At 36.3% G+C, this 19,947-nt stretch overlaps 1 protein-coding gene across 9 annotated transcripts in view; it reads left to right on the top strand.

Annotated features, from left to right (window-relative positions):
- The window catches only part of LOC138139832 (agrin-like), a 149,121-nt gene that overhangs the window by 34,112 nt on the left and 95,062 nt on the right, over positions 1–19,947 (top strand). For 2 of the 9 annotated variants that reach the window (XM_069060361.1, XM_069060354.1), the window contains exons 2-3: positions 2,206–2,235; positions 16,585–16,635. The exons of 2 other annotated variants lie outside the window; for them this stretch is intronic. In XM_069060361.1, the coding sequence (XP_068916462.1) occupies positions 2,206–2,235; positions 16,585–16,635 (81 nt within the window). Of the gene's footprint in view, positions 1–432; positions 590–649; positions 734–2,205; positions 2,236–16,584; positions 16,636–19,947 lie in introns of those variants that run through there. 5 more of the 9 variants (XM_069060362.1, XM_069060355.1, XM_069060363.1 and 2 more) reach the window with 3 other exon arrangements.

The following is a 19,947-nucleotide window of genomic DNA, read 5'->3' as shown; positions in this document are numbered from 1 at the left end:
TTCCTAATTTTTAGCAATATTACTTAACATTCACATCTGATTATAGTATACCTACATTTGATTTAAGAATTTTTGTAGTCTTGCCAAGTTATTGTTTCCAATAGGAGATATCATCAAAGATTCAGTTGACTGTTTTTAATATGAAGAGTAAATCCGGTTTTTATTTACAACTGGAAGCTTTACTAAACAAAGCCATCGGAATATAAGTCTCGGCATCCGCATACATTCTTCTTCTATAAATAATAAATTTGGGCCGCTACGAACACCAATATTTGATCTTTTGAGTTTGTACAATTTATAATAGCGATGCATTTACATTAGGTATTAGTCATCCTCTAGGTCTGTGATACGGAAATATAGAGTGGCATTGTATGAAAGATGACGTACCTACGCAATCTACATATGCTTACATGAACTTGGTTTTAAGTGAGTTTTCGTGTACGAATAAAAATTTTGTTTGTCACTTCGAAGTTTGAAAGGTTCAATAGAAAGATTTTTATTTAATATATAAAAAGGGTTGTGGTTGTATTGTGTGGGTTTAGTGTTTTCCTTTCTTTCTGGAGTTAATTGGGGTTGCAGCTGTTATTACGTAAGTGTATTTTTAGTTTCATAAAACTGACACATAATACAACTCGCTATTGTGTTGTAGGTCATAGAGAGCCATCTTTCCCGGAAATCGCTCAAAGGCAGAGAATACACGGTATATGCGATCGTACACACAGTCTTGATAAAGGTGACAATCACTGAACACTTATTGAAAGTTCCATTTTCAAGCTACGAACTCTTTGTTGATTTCGCTTTTTTATGCACGGTGTAGACAAACTTCTTGCTTCTCTTCGAGTATTTATAACAAAGCTCGGACAGTATTGATAAAAGGCTTGTAACGCCCGGTATTCAGTATTCTTACGTAACATATTTATCGAGTCGGATAACATAGACGAGCTTATAATTTCAAGAATTCTTGTTAAATCCGACGCTTCTTTATTTAATACACCCCAACTTCTAAATTAAAATGAATATCGATTTTTTAAACCAAGAAATTTATTGTTATACTTAAATTAAGATCGTTAAGGGGCCTCATCCAAAAATTAGGAAGATTTACTTAGTCTTATTGTGTTTTGAGTTTTCCTTTTAAGCTTTAGAAACTCGGGAAAATTGCTAAAGTTGAGATTTTAGCGAGTAATGTTCTTTAAATTAATTTTTTATGTATTCTGAAATCTCCTAAGCTAAGACAAAGAAACATACTTAATGTTCGCAACTTGCCGAAGATTTAACACCGCCAAAAAATTACCCCTTTCGCACCCTCATTTTCACCTAACCCGTAACGTGTATAAACGAGGATTTTAGTTGGTATAATCAAACAAGTTATGTAACTAGCTAATAACATGTAAAAGTGTTAACAGTAGGGTATTTCGCTTTAATAGGGTTTAATAACTTTAATCCATAAACAGTCAAACCATCCCCGTTTCTGCATAACTTTATTATTCCACAACCCATTGGCGATGACTGCAAAATTCTGATCGAACAGCTGGAACTCGATTAGCACATACTTCGCTAATCTGGTCTTCACGAAAATATAAGTAATTACTTTAATACGGTCTTCTGCGCACTTTTCCGACTTAACCGAGTTAACATTTAATTCGACGTAATTTCATTTCTCGAATGGAATGAACTTATAAAATTGGTTTTACACGTGATAGGAAATTGTCTTGATCCGTTTCTTGTTCCTATTTACCAGAAACGGAAAATACGAGGAGATAGGTGTTGCGTACATCTGTACAAGCCGCCACGCACTCGCCCAACTGTATTGTGGGTTGTATAAGTGTACAATAGCAGTGTTAGCTTGTATCTTAGTCTTGTTGAATAAATTTAATTAATTCGAACTAAAAGCCTGTTTTCCTTGATACGGTTTACAGATTTAACTTGAGGTTTTACCAAATTTACACTCTCAAGACGCGATTAATGTTAACACTTAATCGTTGGCTTCGAATTTTGTTGAGAAATTTTACAACCCTACTTGAACCGGTACGAATTAAAAAGTTCCAGGAAGCGGGAATTGTGGCAGGACTCTAGCACTGAAAGGACCAGTAGAGCTGAGATGTACAAGTTATCGTAACTAATTGGGTCACGTTTAAAAGACTCAATCAGTTATGACGATCTGACTTACTCATTTTCTAGTAATTATGCATTTTTTTTTATTTTCAGCTAAATTCAAAGTGTCTTTATTCCTTAATGGTAAGTTTGAAACAAACTTAGTTATTTAATAGTGTCTCTTCAAATTAATACACTAAAAACATAAAAAGTCCGCTGTACTAACTCAATTAGGGAAACAAAAGTCGTTAGCCTGAAACGAGCGCTCATCCACTTTGAATTGTACATAATTTCCGATCGGCTTTTTAAAAGTTCTAATTCATCTTCGCCTTTACGATTTCCTCGATTCGTTGGATTATTGAACGCACCTGAGACAAGTGAAATCACAAATTATAATGAAATACGGAACGAAAACGATCTGTATCATTTATGAAATCAGACTTTGATAATAAAACAGAAATGTCCCTTTTGTTGTTCGTATCTTTCTCCCACGGTAAAAACATGAGTGGGTAACTGTGCAGACTCTTTGTATTTTATTTCTCGATTCCGTATTTTCAGTCTCCGAAGCTTCAAAGTGAGTTTTGTGAATGACGAGGGAATTGCAGATTTTAATCGCTCAACGATTGCCTATAGCTATCAATTGTCGATCTTGTTTTCTTTACAAATTCCGAAAGAGGAAACAGTTTTTTAAACAATAACAAATACAGCGTGAACGTGGCATCACGCATTAAACGCTAAAACATCTCAAATGTTTTGTTCCCATTTATCTGAAATGTGACCGTCAATTTAGAGACAACAAGTTTGAAAGATACCGAATTTTAAAGTTTACAGTCGTCTGCCTACGCCTTATCAAGTTTTTGCCGCTTTCAGGCCCGACTTCGACGAATAAATTATGCAACAATACGACAATTTGAATCTCCCGCTCAAACTCCAGTTCCAGGTTCCCAGATAATCGTCCCCGCTTTGTTTTTAATATTTTATTTTGGAGAAATGTAAAGCTCGACTGGTACAAAACAGAAGTGGGGGATGTGTAATTGATAGAAATACGTTTGGGCGTGTTTTTAGTCGGTCAGGACGATGTAAAATTAATAAGGGGTGTATTTGGGTTCGTGTTAATGTAGCAATCAAAAATGTTCGAAGCACGTTCAAATTACACAAACTTTGATAAAAACACGCAAATGTATATCTAGACAACAACAAAGGTGTGCCAGATTATGGAAAATGGAAATAGAGTAGACTAGTATGGAACAGAGATCCTCTGTTTAAATAATAAACTGCACATCAAAGAAGTGGGTGCTAGTACTGTAATATCAGACCTCAAGGGGAGTGTCAAATTCAACCCGCATGTTTGAGAGCAAACTGAAAGCGCCTTGGATTTCGAAATAGAGTTCGGTAAAGTACGCACTTTTTCTAAGCGGCTCAATCAAGAGAATTAAATTCGTCATATTTCGTGAAAAAACTACACAACGAGCGCAAGAAAAAGAGTTGAAGTGGAGGGAATGCGCACTTTATCGAGTGATTTTCTTGAAAACATAATGACTCTTGTAAATTTGAACGCACCTAATCTTATTCGTACTATTAGTAAGAAATGAATTCGTAGGGTTGCGTTTGTATTCCCGGCTTTATTGTGAACGAGCAGTGGAGGATTGCGACCACAATTTCTAATTGTCCTGACGTCACTCCAGCTCCCATGGGATTAACTTCACCCTGGGCGACCCAAGGCACAACAAAACAACCTGCTCCTTTCGATCTTGCGGAATCTACAACGAACCTAACACGTTAAATTCTGTTTTAAAACAATGCGTTCGTCTCGACGCGATTAATTCGTTTACCCCAACAACATTCACGACTCGTCGTTTGGCAAAATTGTCGATGGATTCACTAATCAAACATGTAAATGACAAGCGTTACACAATAGTTATGAATAATAAATTAAATATTCTCTATTGCCTTCTCCTTGTAGATCCCTTCCTATGTACATTTCGACCCTAAAATCTCTGTGACGACCTCACTAACGGTTGGCTCCTTTGCCCTTTCCCGTCTACGGCGGAAATTTATATACTCAAATCTACTTACACAGCATACATTAACTTCAAAATGAACAACACGCCATCGATTTTTTTTATCATCGTCTAAAGATCAAATAAAGGACTTCAACAACTTTTCACATTCAGACCCATAAATTCTGACTTTGCCTAATTTTCCCCCGGAGATGTATTAAAGAAATAGTTGACATTAACCCCAAAAGGGTGAACTTTTCTCCGCTCCTTCATTCAATATCAACATCAGCTTCACTCCGACAAAGCCGGCGATTCTCTCTCCACTTTCGTTCATTAAAATAAACTGCAGTCGAATTTCGGAGCACAATCAAACATGAATTAATAATACTAAAGCCGCACCGATAATAATCATTCAATAAATTGATTGTTACACAATTTACGCGTCATTTCGTTCGAAAATTCGGTCTGTTGACGATAGCCACCCCGAATTATGACCAAACGGTGTACGGGAAATTTCGAGATTTTAATTGATCCCTCTGACACGAATATTTAAAGCAAATTGCCATGAATTTCGAAATTTAATACATTTTCACGTGAATATTTCGTAAATAAAATACGATAATTTTCGTGACATTTCATGGTTGATTTGTCATCTCTGTCACGGTGTTTGTTCTTGTCGTTTCTGTTGCGTTTTCATCGCAGTGTCGCTCGAGCAGTTTAACACATATTTCAGATTATGTTTAAGATATTTTTGAAAATTTATGAGATGAAGTAATTTTAACCGCTGCGATCGCGGCGATTATCTCGCTGTTTTATCTTTTAATTTCCATTTACAGTTTTTAATTTGCATTTTAACTTTTTATTTTATAAAGTGGGCCTTTGTGGAATTTCACCAACTTTTGATGATTTCCAGGAGTTTTGGCGTACGCGTCGCTTTTTTTAGTTTTGATCGTTGTTTGTCTGTTACAAATTTACCTGAGGGCGCTGTGGGGAACGGAATTTTTAATAGGGCGAGAAGTGATCAGAAGTTTTATTGGAGTGGTGATTGTGAACATTTTTCAAACGAGTACACGGTGGACTGGGTAATTTGAATAAAACGGAAATGATTGATAGTGTAGAGGTGCATAAAGAGTCCTTCTAATTGCTTTGGAATTACATAGATTGATGTCACTCGAGTTGACGTTAAAAAATTGTAATAAGCGCGGCTTAAAAAACTTTTTGCAAAGGAAAAAAGAAGAGGACGTGGTGTTATGAAAGTTTGTGAATCTTATTAAGACAGGCCTGGCTGGTACTTACTTCTTTTACATACTAGTTGCACACTCCGCCTTCTGTCCCGCCGGTATTAAAATTTGTAATTTAATATCTGGTGTAGTACTTTTATTAAGTTTTTTTCATCCCTTTGTTTCGCAGTCTAATAGAGGGGATGTTAAGAAATGCAGCCGATCGATTCTAATAAGCCGTATCCTTGATTAAATTCCTCATGAGTTCTGCATGTATCACTGTAGAATGTTGTACGTCTAATGACATGCAATTGAGCCCACTGAAGTACCATACGGCGAGAGAAGGGTGCAGACACAGCAATATCCGGACCATGATTCATTAAGGCTCGCTTGCTGGAGGTTCGTACCACTTATTAAAGGTAGTTGACGAACTTACTCCAGGATAAGACTCTGGATTAGTTGGCCGCGAATTTCTGCTCGTTTCACTCGACTATCATTTGCATTACTTTACTACGTCAAATTGAGTCGGGCGCTATGGGGCAATCACGCTCGACTCTGGAAACGCTGCCGAATACACACACATTTAGATTAAACTGCTTTGCCTAAAATCAACAAAGCCATTGCACGAACACGGAATGTGCAACGCTAACTCTTATCAATTCATTGTTACCCTCCCTAAACATACTCAGACGCACACCCACTTCACAAACTCGATTCAATTACGACACAAAAATTCACAAATTAACAACCAGAACCCGGCACGAATACGCTACCCCACTTCTACCCATCCGATAAGGCCCACCAGAATTGATCCACTATTAGAAACACATCAGATTTATCCATAAATTCTCCGCACCATCCGACAGCTCATTTGGAATGGAAATAAAATAGATAACATAGATTCGAATCGCTCGCCCAAACTAGCAAAAAGACTGAATGGGTCATTTCTATTAAACTAACTGAAATAACCATCGAACACCGCTGGTGTTACGCAAGCTTAGGAATGATTAAGATAGTGTTGCGGAAATACATAAATACAACACGGATTTAGCAGCAGTTTGCAAATAACGATCCACAAATTCCACTAGAGAGTTATTTTATCGAGCATCCCTGCTAACTGCTACACCCATGGTATTCAAACGATTTTTCTACTCTACCAACTTTCTCCTCACCAAACCAGTCTTATTTTTATTGCGAGTGTGCCAAAATCCAGAAGCGAATTTAGAAAACGGCGTAATTGTTTAGAAGACTAACGACGGGACGTCGCACATCTGACTTTGCTCATACACGTCCCGCTTCGGCAATAAATGATTTCAACTTTTATTCCGCTTTGAAGGAGATTACCCGGTTAAAAAATAACTTTGTTTTGGGTTGGATTGTAGTAGCACAAAAAAAAACTTTTCTCATAACTAATTCCGATAAGTTTATCCCGGCCTTGTAAATTTCCACCAAATCGATTTTCAATTTGTCAGTGAGCAGGACCAAGTAAAACATCTTCACTTTTATTTATTGTTGACAGAAATTTTAGCACTGATGGAAAACAAATAATGAGATGATTAAAACGACAACGAAATGAAACTCTTTGAATAATTTATTGGCCAAAAATAATTTTTAGTTCGGTGAAATAGCCCGTAACAGATTTTTCTTTTGCAACTCTAGTTATAACGGTCTGGAATTTCAATTAGAGAAACTGGAATTGAAGAATCGGGATAATTGCTGTAATAACTGTTACAGTGGCTACTCTCGCAGATTATTCTAATCAAATAGTTTCAGTATCCGATGCATGTGGCCGAGAATAAATGTCTTGGTTATGTGAATTGGAATGGTCGTCGATAATAAACCACGCGCTATCTGATTCCACCCCGTTGATGGTCGCGTTTGAACCTTAACCAGTATAGTTGGTTGCCTACTTGCAGGTACTTTGTAATTTGTGTCAGTGTTGACTGCCACTAAATGTACCAAGTAATTAAATTTGCTGCCCCTGGCTCCGCTTTTTATGTCTATAAAGCGTAAACGCAATCATATTCCAAAAGTACAAATTAATTCCGAGCCACACAAAAAAATCTGTTTTTTCCAAACGTATTTCCCAATTTAGTGACAAAACATATTTTTATTTTTCGAGACTAAGCGTTAGTGACATCCGCGGTAGTCAGGTGTGCGACTGAAATATTCAGCGTAAAAGAGAGCTTTTTATAAATCACATGTGATAGATATAGATAATCAAAGATGTAGGACGCGTCTGCAGACGTGAACATATAATCGAGTTTTTTTGTTTATTTCTAAAATCGCCGTCTATATGTATCAATCATAATAAATTCATATGCCTTCAAGTTTGATCTAATAGCACGTAAAGTGTTTATCGAGTGTCAAATCGAACCGTCACTCAGTCGTGCCTACGATATTAAAATTTTCTCCTTGTAAAATTCTCCTTGACAATAAATGCTCCAAGATCGTGCGAGTATAAATCTAATTAATTAACGTTAGCAGATCGAGAACGGTGTATTGTGAATAAGGGTGGCGAGGACCCTTGAGCAACACCATCACACATACTGATCAAGCATAATTGAAATTAATTGTAAAAGGAAGAGGACGACAGCAAGTCGAATATGTTTAAATCAGAAATTGGATGAGACGAAACTGGTCGAGTAAAATTCTATTAAAAACTGAAAGCGCTGGTGCAAATCGTAAAACGGTTAAGGTTAGTTATGAAACTGGCTAATTTTCCGATTGATTTTTATTCAATTTGTCGGTCTGTTTGACGGTATGGTTTGACGTCGGAGAAATAGGGCATCCTACTCGTAGTTTCGATAACATCAAACTGTACGGCGTAATCCTAATTGGATATCGGTTTCTGTAGAGGTGCCAAGCACGGAGTTCAAAAGGGGTCGGCCGGTAGTCCTCATAATCTACTTATCAGAACAAACCACAAGATCTCTTCAAACTTTGCCAATAACCATTGTTTTATTTCGGTAACACAATTTGACAGTGTACTTATGACTCGACAATTACGGCATTACGTTTGAGTCAACCGGGGAAGATAAAATAAAAAGAATATTATAAGTTTGAAGAATTTTTGAAATAAATTTGCATAATTCTTATATTAAAATTGAATTTTCATTAAGTTTACTGTTGAAGTTTGTATGATTAATATGAAGCTTTCGAACCCAGAAAATTGAGTTTTAGGTCGAGTGATTTTATGGGTGTTTGTGTTACAACGCAATTAAAGATTTACCTAGTAACGTCACTATCAACCTCGAAAAAAATTTCCAGCGTTGATTGCTTTCATGAAATATTTCATATTGAAAGTAAATAAAGTTGGTAAACAAAAAATCCACGAAAATTAACACTGGGACCCGATCAATATCTTTCGGCCGTTATTTAGATAGACTGAAAGACAGTCGACTTCCCTGATAATATTTTTATTTCAGGCAAACATTAAACTAAATCGAACGTACATACCGTTTCCTGTTAATTGTTAAAGTCACGTGGAAAATAATTAGCGGTCAGATTTAATTTCCGCCGGTCAAATCCTGAAAGTTTACATTAAAAGCTGTAGTAATTAACGTCGCATTTAATATTGACAGTGCTTTGGTGATTGACTCTGTAAGCACTACAGCATATTTCACGTTACCACGTTCATGTCGTTGTCGAGTGTATTACACTTGCATGAAACACAATCCTGTTCCCGTCTTGAAAAGCTATTATTTTATGTTTTCAGTACAGCAATTACCCAGCAAGTATCCGAATTTATTTTTTGCGTAGCCTTTCACATTAATATTCTGGGAAGGGATGATATTTCATCTTGTCTCTCACGTCACTTTTACGTGGCTTCCTCCTTTAAAATATTATTTTACACTTAAAAATTATTAATGCCGTTACTAATTCAATTTTTCGCGATGATCGTCCACTAAATATAATTGAACTGAAAATGAAAATGCAAATTCTCGTCATGTGTACTCTGTGACGTTTCGAGCTACATCAAGAATGAATATTTACGACTATCGAACAAAATTCATACCGTAATTGATCGTAAACTAATCGCCTTTTAATTGAAATTCAATTGTCCAACACTTTTTCCCGCTGCAGTCGATTCCGTTGATAATTAGTAGCTTGTATCGTTTTTTCGATCTGTACTTTATACACAGCACCGTAATTGAAGTTTTATGGACGATTAATCGAACAGGCCTTTTCGACACATCTACAGTTTCGTTTCGGCTACACTTCTTTGTTTCGTCATTCGCTTGTTTTTTTTTTTAATACAACAGGTTTTTCATTTGGCGTGTCAGAAACTTCAATTTAGTTTCTATTCCATTCCCGTAATGGTTTTTTGTGTATTTTTCTTTGACAAAACTTGGCGCTTATTTGACAAAATCAGATGGAAAAAATGTAGGGCTGTAAAAGGTTCAAGTGGGCACTTTGGTAACCCTTCATGTTGATAAGAAACGTCTTTGAATTGTGAGTGCTTTGTACGTATTTGGTTCTTTGAGAATGAACAAGTTGTTGGCACCCAACAAAAATTGAAATACGAAAGCACGAATTTGCAAGACGAGCGAGTCGGGGGTGGTTCGGTAACGAACTGCAGTAATTAGAGGTGAGAATTAAATTATGAAACTTATTAAGCATTAGCTCTTAATGTTGTTGGATAAGTCGGTGGTGCAGAGCTCATTACGGCGGAGGAGAGCTTTGGGTCAGTGCAGGCTCGGACTAGCTGTTGTGTGTTGGAAGAAGCCGTGAAAGGGTCGTATTGTGGAGGAAACGGAACGAAATGTCACTACAGGTCTGACGAGGTCCCTGAGGTACCACCAGTTGTCGCGTTCTTGTAGCAGAATGATACGGTCTATCCCAGGACGTCGTTCGCTGAAATTTGTCTCCATCAAACATTAACCCTTCCGTTGTTGTTTTGAAAGATATTTATTACGAACGTAATTGAATGTTATGGTCTCGACACACAATTATGGAATTTCCAATGTCGAAATCGATCCAGAGATCAAAATGTGTGGGCTATTTATATTTAACAAACAGTCTCAAGTTCGAATTTTCGGTTTATCTTGGTCGGATCTTATTTAATCTTTGAGTTTATCTTGTCTTAGATATAAGTTTACGACAGCACAAGCGTAAAGGGATCAACAAGACTATTAGTATCTCAGGTTTTTATATGAGCAATTACGAAATTATTTTTCGGGGTGTCGGTTTAATAGACTTCGGAATTGGTTATTTCTCCGGTTTTTGTCCGTAAATATTTTCAGCACGTTGCGCTAACTGATGCATGAACGGTCAGATAGGCGTTGAAGAATAAAATAGATGTAAAATACTGATGATTTCAGCAAACCTTGTGAAAATAGGTTTTCCTCAAATCAAATATTTGCCTCAAGAGTAATGTATTTACTTTTCGTAGCTTGTAATTTACTTTTATTTAAAAAAGTTGGATCGATGGGATAACGAAGTTCACTCCTGTAAGAAACATTTAAACGTCAGCAGCGAAATTAAAAATAAAATCAATTTGTTCGATAAGCTGGAAAAGGGACTTTTAACATAATAACTTGATTAACTGATTTAATTTGGGAATAATGACGGGATACGTTTCAGCTTCAATACAATTAATTAAAAGAATTTTTAAGGAAATTTTATCCGTCCAGATGGAAATAAAATGAATTGATAATTATCGAAATTTTCGCTCCCACTTAAGTTAAGTGACGTCGTAAAACTCCTTGTATTGCCTACAGTAAGATATTGTAATCCTAGAGATTCCATAACCAAATAAATTTTAGTACTTTGCTGTTTCCTCAGCCAGCCGAATTCTGGAGCACTAACGACTCATTTGTGTTCAACGGAATTGTGATTTCGCTAAAATACGGTGATTCGACAATTTAGGGAGAGTGAAAGTGGGTAAGGTTGAACAACTTGATGGTCGTAAGATCGTGATTATACATCTTCTGCTCTAGAAGTTAATTATTACTCGAATGGTTTATTATAATTGTGATGTTGCACGTATTCATCTAGAAAATTGTTAGAGGGACTTGTTTATTTACGTCATGCTTTTGGATTATCTCAAGAATAGATAACACGACTCACTTCTTAGATGTTAACGTCAGCCTTCGCCCGACAAGCCATCCTTTTAAAATCAGTACAGGACACGTACGGTTCAGATTTGATTCTCGTCTCAGCTGCTCCTGACGCAAGCCTGATATAAAATCAGATACCCTATCTTGACGTCCATGTAAGTTTACACAAGCCACACTGAAACTATTATGTCCTACGTCCCAGGACCCATAAATTTACACCTTTCTTAACGTTATCATTCCAGACAAAACTCGCATTCTTATTTTCATAACATTAACAGCTAAACAATTCGCATTAAACTAAACATTTGCCCGTTACGTTTATTACGAAAGCTCATTTCGACGTTTTACATAATGTTAATGGAAATATCCTGCTATATGTTATACAATTAAATTAAGGTATGTACGTACACTACAACTATAATTAGATAAGTAGATTTCAGAATATTGCATTTTGCCCCTACAACGTTCACGTATTAGGTGTACACACGCCATGCTTATATTAGCAGAATATTTCCCGAATTCCTCTGCAACATCTTTATCGAGTTTTTACGGCAGGAAGGATCGTTCAATCGGAAATTCACACGCAATGCAATAAGACGCACACATTTTATGTCTATTACATAACGCTGAGTATTTGTATTCGCACGGGCCATCAAACATCCTACGTCCTATTCCAAACGACTACGGTCGTATGTGCTCACTCTACGTCTAGCGCAAGCGCTTTACACACAATTAACGGAATCACGTGGGTCGAAATCTGGAATTATTACTAAAATGCAACAAAGAAAATACCAAAATACGTACGTAACTCTTGTGATACTTAAGCCTAGATAATTGGCGGTTGCGTTAGCAACATAGGTATAAGGGTTTGGCCAAATTGAATTTGTGTTTGCGTGTGTCGTGATGAAGTTTTATAATTCTATTTATACCATCCGCTAGGTCAGTCCCGAGAGCTTACCTCTGAGAAATGTGATCTTTGCCTGAAAGATTTTTCGGTCGGGGACCCGGAGCAGTGTCATGTTATTCCTTTAAGAAGTAAAAATAAAACTTGCAAATTTGTTCATGTCCACATAATACCTACATTTGAACGTCTACATCAATTTATTTCACTACGCCATGAATCTAGATATCTCAGAGTTTTGGGAGACCCGTCATAAATTTTACGGCAATCGTTCATTATTCATTCTTTCCACACGACTTAAAATATCTGGAGTTCGTATCCCACGTGTTCGATAAACTTCCACGTTTGTAATTCACTAAACTTATTCCAACAAAGAAATATTTGCTTCGGAGAGTGTGTTTACTGTTTAAGGTGTGAAAATTTGCGCATCCACACTCGAAAAGGAATCTCCCTGGACGGGTGAAATGAGTGAGCGAGTCTTGCACGAGAGATTCTGGAAGTAGGAGACGGCAATGATTGCTAATAATAATAGTTGCAGTTTCCTTCGAATTGAAGACATCAGCATCGAGGAAGTCGTTTAGGCGAAATGGCGTGGTAGTATTTGTATGGGCGATAAAAAATCGTGCTCGAACGTAGGCCAAGGGAGTTTGGAAGATTCTATTTACCTTTCTTTTATGTGGCAAATGTGCAAACTTTTGGACGGTTTTAGCGGAGGCCGTAAGGTTCGAGTGTTAATTGTGAAGTGGTCTTTTGAAAAATCAAATTTTGTGTGTGAGAGAAGCGACGATCGCGGAGTTGTGTTAAACTCTGATCACGTCCAGGCGCAATTATACTCGTCTGTCGTGCCATCCTTCAAGGGCGCGTGCTTCACATGCAGCTACGAGAAAGGCCGGAGGGGTTTAGGCTGGTGCAACTCCGGCTTCCAGAATCATCCTCTGTCGAGTCTCCGAAGAAGGGACGGCCAATATAGAAGCCGTCCAGCTTATTGAAAGTCCTCCCAAATAGAATTACAACGAAAAATAGACGCCATTCTCTACAGCGGGCTCTGCAGCACGCATTAACCCTAAGGAGCTTTAAAACTAGTTAGCGCCCTGTGTTGCCCCAATTCATAATGAAGTTCGCGATACATACTTTCACGTTATTTCGGAAACTTTGCATATTTCACAGCCTTCGGTAATCGCCGCCGCCATTAATTAATCCATCCCTTACGTAGCTCATTACTACACAATAAAATTATCCTGAACAAACACAGAAATTGCATTAAAACGAAAACCCCGAAAGTTTTTTATTTTTAACTTGCGACGTTATTCAAGTGGGCTCGTGTGTCAGAAACATGGATGAGCACTCTGATAACATTTGATACTGCAGTTCTTTTCAGACACATTATTATACCCGGATACATCAAAGATCAATTTTTTATTCTGCTCAACTTTACCTGTTAAAAATTCTAGGCACTCGACACACCGTACACAATTACATTACTTTACCTCCACGAAAAAATATTTACACCGTCAGCCTTTCCTCTTCACAAAAAATATTTTGGTCCACACTCGCGACTGCTTTCAGGGCCAAAACGTGCGCACGTGCAAATCTATATTTTATTTTTATAGTATCTTTACAAGATTTCAACCAAAGATATGAACCTCACATTGCTTTATTCTTTAAAAACCGCACCCCGCCTCACAACAAATAAGAAAACACATTCACTGTTCGAAGGGAGTAAACTAATTCCGAGAAGATTCATTTTGCTCATTTCTGCTTTATGTAGAAACTGTAGAAAATTTAATATTGTATGAGAGATCGGCGAGTTTTTATTATCTCAGAAATATAGAATATATTTTGGCCTTGTCGTTCATTGTTATACAAGATTTTTTTTATTTTTTTATTAGGTACTTTATATCTTATATCGTCTCCAAATTAATCATAGTGGAAGAGCTACAATGTGATCAAAAAGAAAACAAATCAGAGCAGGTGTTGCAAATTATGGGTCATGTCCTATGCGAATAACCATTCAATTCATGGGCGTAGACAATTTGTGGTCTCAAACGCTGCTTCAGTGCTTTGTAATAAATCGTACCTCGAATTTTAGACGTTGGAATTATAATTGTGCATTTTATTATTATCATCTTTCTGATAATGGAGAAAATTTATAAAATAAACAAGAGCAACATTTTACAATGTAAGAATGGGTAATTTAGCAGCTTTATTAGCAAAGACGACGCCACTGGTAAGCAGATTTTTCGGTGAAATTTCAAAGAAACGTCAACGATTTGCTGTTGTTAACCTAGAAAACAACTTTTTGATTTCGGCAAAATTTACTGTAATTCTAAGCAACAATTATCCCAGAATAAGTGGTATAATGGGTTTTAGCATTGAAGATAAAGCATTAATTATTAATAAGTAATTAATTTTTAATAGATTTTTCGAGAGGAGTCAATCAATAAAACGACCGTGCATAGCAAGTATAGATATGCGTATGTATTAATTTTAGACGAACTTTTCGATAAAACAAAAGATGAGGTAGCACTCTTAATTTGTTTTCTTTTTGATCACTCGGTATGTTTACAAACTAATTTTAAGTTAAGCAGTTTTTATGAGCTCTCCCCAATAGAAATTGGTTTTATTTTCACTATCTTATGGTTTATAATAAGCTTTCAGAATCCATTAATTAAAAATTGATAAAAAAAACTTACGCATCGTTACATTTAAAATTCTACAAAGAAAGAACCTCTGTCTTTAATTTATTTTTAATATTAACAACGTCATGTAGCGATCGTGCCGGAGGGCCTCCCTGGTACTGTCGGAGCCACAATTAACTACAAAATCCAGCAATTCCAAGCTAATACAACAATAAAATAAGCTTTGGTTAAAGAAAAATATTTGAAGCCGTTGAGATTTAGCGATTAATCGATTTTGTGGCTATAGAATATGAGCGAGATTCTCGAATTGATTGGTTAGCTGGTTAAGTACTGATCTAGGAGTGTTGGTGGTCATAAAACAAAAAGTGTAATACAATCATGAATTCAGTATTTTCGAATTTACGAGTGAGCTTTCTTTCCGCGTTCGAATTTAATCGAAATCCTACTATAGAAAAAATACGTTTGTAAAAAGTAATGTGGAAAGCTCTCACATTTGGTGAGCTTCTATTCCCTCCGGAATAAAGATAGGTCCTATGCTTAAAGTTATTTTACTCACAATAAGCTTCCAAAGTTTTCCAGAATGTTTCCAAACACATTATTTATTCGTTAGAAGATCCCGTGTCTGCTTCACGAATTAGAATTGCAGTGGACACCAAGATTTTAGTGAAACACGCAAACAGTAATAAATTAGACTTCCAGGGTACATAAATGAATGGCGCAGTAATCAATTAACTTTGTAAATATTTGACCGATGCAGATTGAAAAATAGTCGAAAAATTAGACCGGATTCATCAGTTACGTCGATAATGTTTTCCGTTGAAAATTATGCCCTGTCAGCTTAAACTGTACATTCAATAGCTTTTATTAATAAATATGATATGTCACAAGTTTCACTAAAGTTTGTTACCTGCGTCAAATCGTTCGAAAGATATAGCTGAAACGCTCGAACGCGTTTTGAAAGCTGCAACTTTCTCAATATTCTCCTGGAATATTAATTTTTGTGCGTTATTTTATCTTGACGTGCAAAATCGACACTTCATTATTTTTTAATTTCACCAAGACACCTGTTGCAATATTAAGGAAGAAGGATTGAGATTCCAAATAAAAAATAAAGTAAGTGAATGGTGTGTGCTTGTGCTTTAGTAAAAATTGACTGAACATAATGAGATGTGTAACGTATGTGATGGGACGTTTTGCACTTTGGGACTCCAGGAACTAGGAAGAGGGAGGGAGTGATTTTGTTTGCAGTTGACAATATCGACAATCTGTGATTTGTTTTGGGTGACGTAATTTAGGTGGGATCGTTGTGAGAATTGCGAAATAGGTGTAAAGAAATTTTGTCGTAATGGAATCCTAAATTAAATATATTAATACAGACGATTTAAATTTCATTGAAATCGCTCAACAATTCAGTGGAGCATCGACTTATTGCAACCCCTTATTACCATCAGAATATAAAAAGATTTGGAGCGCTTTCTTTAAATTGTTTCTTTGAATCGTTGACGATTAATAATTACCTGTCATCCTCAAGTTAAACTTTTCAGTCTTAATTATGTTTTGTGATTATATCTGCTTTTAAAGAGACAACTTTGAGGAGAATAGTGTATAAAAAGTTCGTTGTTAAGAATCCATTCCTTCAACGAAATAAACGGAATAATTTTCTGTTTTCAGATGAAAGCAAGAACTTCTTGGACGGCAGTCTGACCGGTCAGCAGCATGCAAGTAAGTTTTAGCACATCCGAGTGTTCGTGAAAAAGAAAAACGTAACCGAACGACCTCTATCGATGACATTCGCCATTAACTTGGCCGTTATAGAATTTGGAAGTGGTCCAGGGACCGTTAAACAATCAGCGAAGAAATCGAGGGCACCGTGTGACTAAAATTTCAATTTACGTTGCGAATAATTTCGTTGGTGAAAAGTAGAAATAAATGAAAAGTGCATCGGTCGGTATAAACGCAACAACTTTGAGGTAGCAATTAAACGAAATTTGAACGGAAGGAGCAATAGAGCCCGGTTTAACCGGGTATGACGTTTAATGAATCAATTCAAACGCTTTGATATAACGTAATTCAATGCTGTTGCTAAATATACGGCCGTAACTGACACATTTAAACATTTAGGTATATTGGAGTGTCATAGTTGCAGGGTTTGCGTAATTATGGTTTAAAATTTATTTATATGGGGCGCAAGTGACAAAAAGCGGGGTCGATCGACGGAAGCGATGTTTTACTGGAGTTTATTTGAATTTGTGTTTTTGGGGTTTGCGTTGGAAAGAGAAGCAAAAACGTACACTGGAGAGGTATTCGAAATTGTTTTTTGTGTAGTGTTAACGTTGGACATCTTGGCATACTGAGGACGAAGTGTGGCTGCTAGTCTGGTGAAGATAATAGGAATTCCTGAAACGGGAGCTCCTTATCTATCTCAGTCACGCGCGTTATCCTTATGTTGGTTAATATCCCCAGTATACCAAATGCATACTTCATTATACAACACTACCAAAGTCTATTAGCTCTAGCTTTAGCAAAACAGACATTCCTATATCGGCACAAACGGGATATTTCAATAAAGTCCATATTTGACTTCATTACTTCCTATAACTTCCTGCGGCTTTCAACCCCAATTGGTTAATTTAATAGCTGTTACCTTTAAAAGCTCTATTCTCTTGAAGTTTTTCGATCCAACTTAGTTTCTAACAGCCATTTTGCTGATTCGTTTTGGCGGTTAAACGGCACAGCTTGCCCTAACAAGCTCTCAAATTAAACACCATCGTTCCCAAATTCGCTTCACGATTTTATTTATATATTACACCATATTTTTCGCATATGAATTCTTAATGCCACCCCCGGTACCCACTTACGATGCAAAACCGCAATTGTTATCGACCTGAATACCCGATAATCACGCATGCTACACATGCTGCAACAACGAATTTAACCTTAATGATTCAATACAACGTCTCCAATCAGAAATTTCTGATGCCGAAACTCACGCCGAATTCCGTATTACTTATTTATTATTTACACCGTCATTAGGTAGAAAATCCCATTTTTGCTACAGACCCGGCCACAAACGCACTTCACATATCACATTCATTATTTATTTTTTCATTTTTTTCCAAAAATATACTCGTCTAATTTCGTGACATCTAGATTTCAACCTTCTTTTTCAACATCTTCCTCCAATTCCACTCCCGAGTTTCACGTCAAAATATCTACTCCATTCCCGCATTTAGGTAATTTTATTTTTGCTATTATGAATAATACACGTTAAAATTTCCTCTTTAATCTGTAATCAACTCTAATACCTCAGCCCATTCGAAAAGTTTTCTTACACGAAAAGTACACTCCAGCATTTAAAGCTGAAGCTTCAAGTGTTTAATTTATAATCCAACCTTTTATTTATTTAGCTGCCTCCATAAGCGCAATTGAAGGATTAATTCCGAAATATTGCCAAAATGTGCACTTCACATTCAATCCACTTTTGCTTATGAATTAAAGAATTTGCATAGCGCAATACGTAATCCAGGGCATGAAAAATGTAAGAATAGTCTATTAGCGTCGTCGCAAAACTCAACTCCATTGACTTTATTTCCGACATGTAGAAAATTGATTGCAGATAAGCAGCTTAACTTTATGTATCATCTATTCTGCTTAAAATTTAACATTGCAAACGTCATTTTCCGGAGAAATAATTCTTACGGTGGTAACAATAATGTCATGTTCAAAACGTGAAAACTCTTTGCTCCACCAACACTAGAAGAAATATTTGCTATCATCAATTTTATTAAATACGATATTTTTATATTCAACATTATGTTCTATTCAAAACATTTTGGGCAAATATACTCTCAAACACAAAATTCAATTCATCGCTTCCGGCTAACGTCGATGAACAGTAAAAAGTTGAAAAATTAAACATCAGCTGGGAAACAGCATAATCGACGAACACGAACACTTTTATCAAAAATAACGCCGCTCAGAAAAAAAAAATTCACCGAACAAAAAATTCAACAAATTTCATAAATAAATCCTCAGAAAAAAAGTTTATTTAATCGAATTTATGTTAGACTTTCTAACATTTAGCTTTTGTTTTACGGTGATTACTTCTGTCAACAGAAAAACTCACAATCTGGATTTCCAGTTTGCAAAAGACAAATTGTGAACGAATTTGCGAAATCAGTATAGCGGAGCCAACTGTGTTTTCTGTTATTGGTGCACCTTGTACTATTTTTTCTTTAAACTTGCATTACGTGTCTAAAACTGCATTGTACCAATGGATCTAAGTTAATTTCACACTGTTTGTGTCGCCTTAATTGAAGAAAAGAAGTGCAAAGCTGCGAAAAAATTGGAGTAATGTTAAAAATGATTTTGACAGGCGGCGGCTTCGCAACGTTTTTAGTGGATTCCGAAGTGATCTCCTTTTCGTGATTTCTTTATTTAAATGTTTTTTGTGCGCAATATCAACACCACAACGTTCTGTATTTGCCTAAAATTTATGAATAAACCATGAACGTCAAACAAAAATTCGTTACATGAACTGTCCCCTCGGTTTTAGGAAATGTACGGAGCCATAACCGTTAAAGGCGAATGAATAATTAATAACAATTTTTCGTTTTTTTGTTTTAAATAATTCATCGGTGGTTGATTAAATATTTATTAAGGTAGGAATCTGTGTAAAATTGATGGACTTGTTTGTCCGGTAGCTACATATTTTGGCTAATCTGAGGTACATGAGAGATGGATCAAAGCTTCTAAAACCCATTGTGTAGGTGTTTGTTCTTGCTGGACGGAATGTATGCCGAAGCTAATTAATCCGTATCCTCCTCCTTCGTCTCCGTCAACGGCTACAATTAGATACAGCATTAGATTGCTCCGACGCTCGAGAACTGCTGATTTAATGAGGGTAGGCCAATTATTGACAGATTGATGAAATTGTTGATAAGTTGACTTTAAAGGAATCCTCTCGATTTGCAGGACTTATCGGGACAACAAAACAAACTAAATTTATCTGGCAAGCCGCGAAAATCATTGACG

Source organism: Tenebrio molitor, chromosome X, assembly GCF_963966145.1.
Source record: "Tenebrio molitor chromosome X, icTenMoli1.1, whole genome shotgun sequence".
NCBI classification, from domain to species: Eukaryota; Metazoa; Arthropoda; class Insecta; order Coleoptera; family Tenebrionidae; genus Tenebrio; species Tenebrio molitor.
The sequence above is the reverse complement of the archived record's forward strand: the minus strand, read 5'-3'. Positions and strand labels throughout refer to the sequence as shown.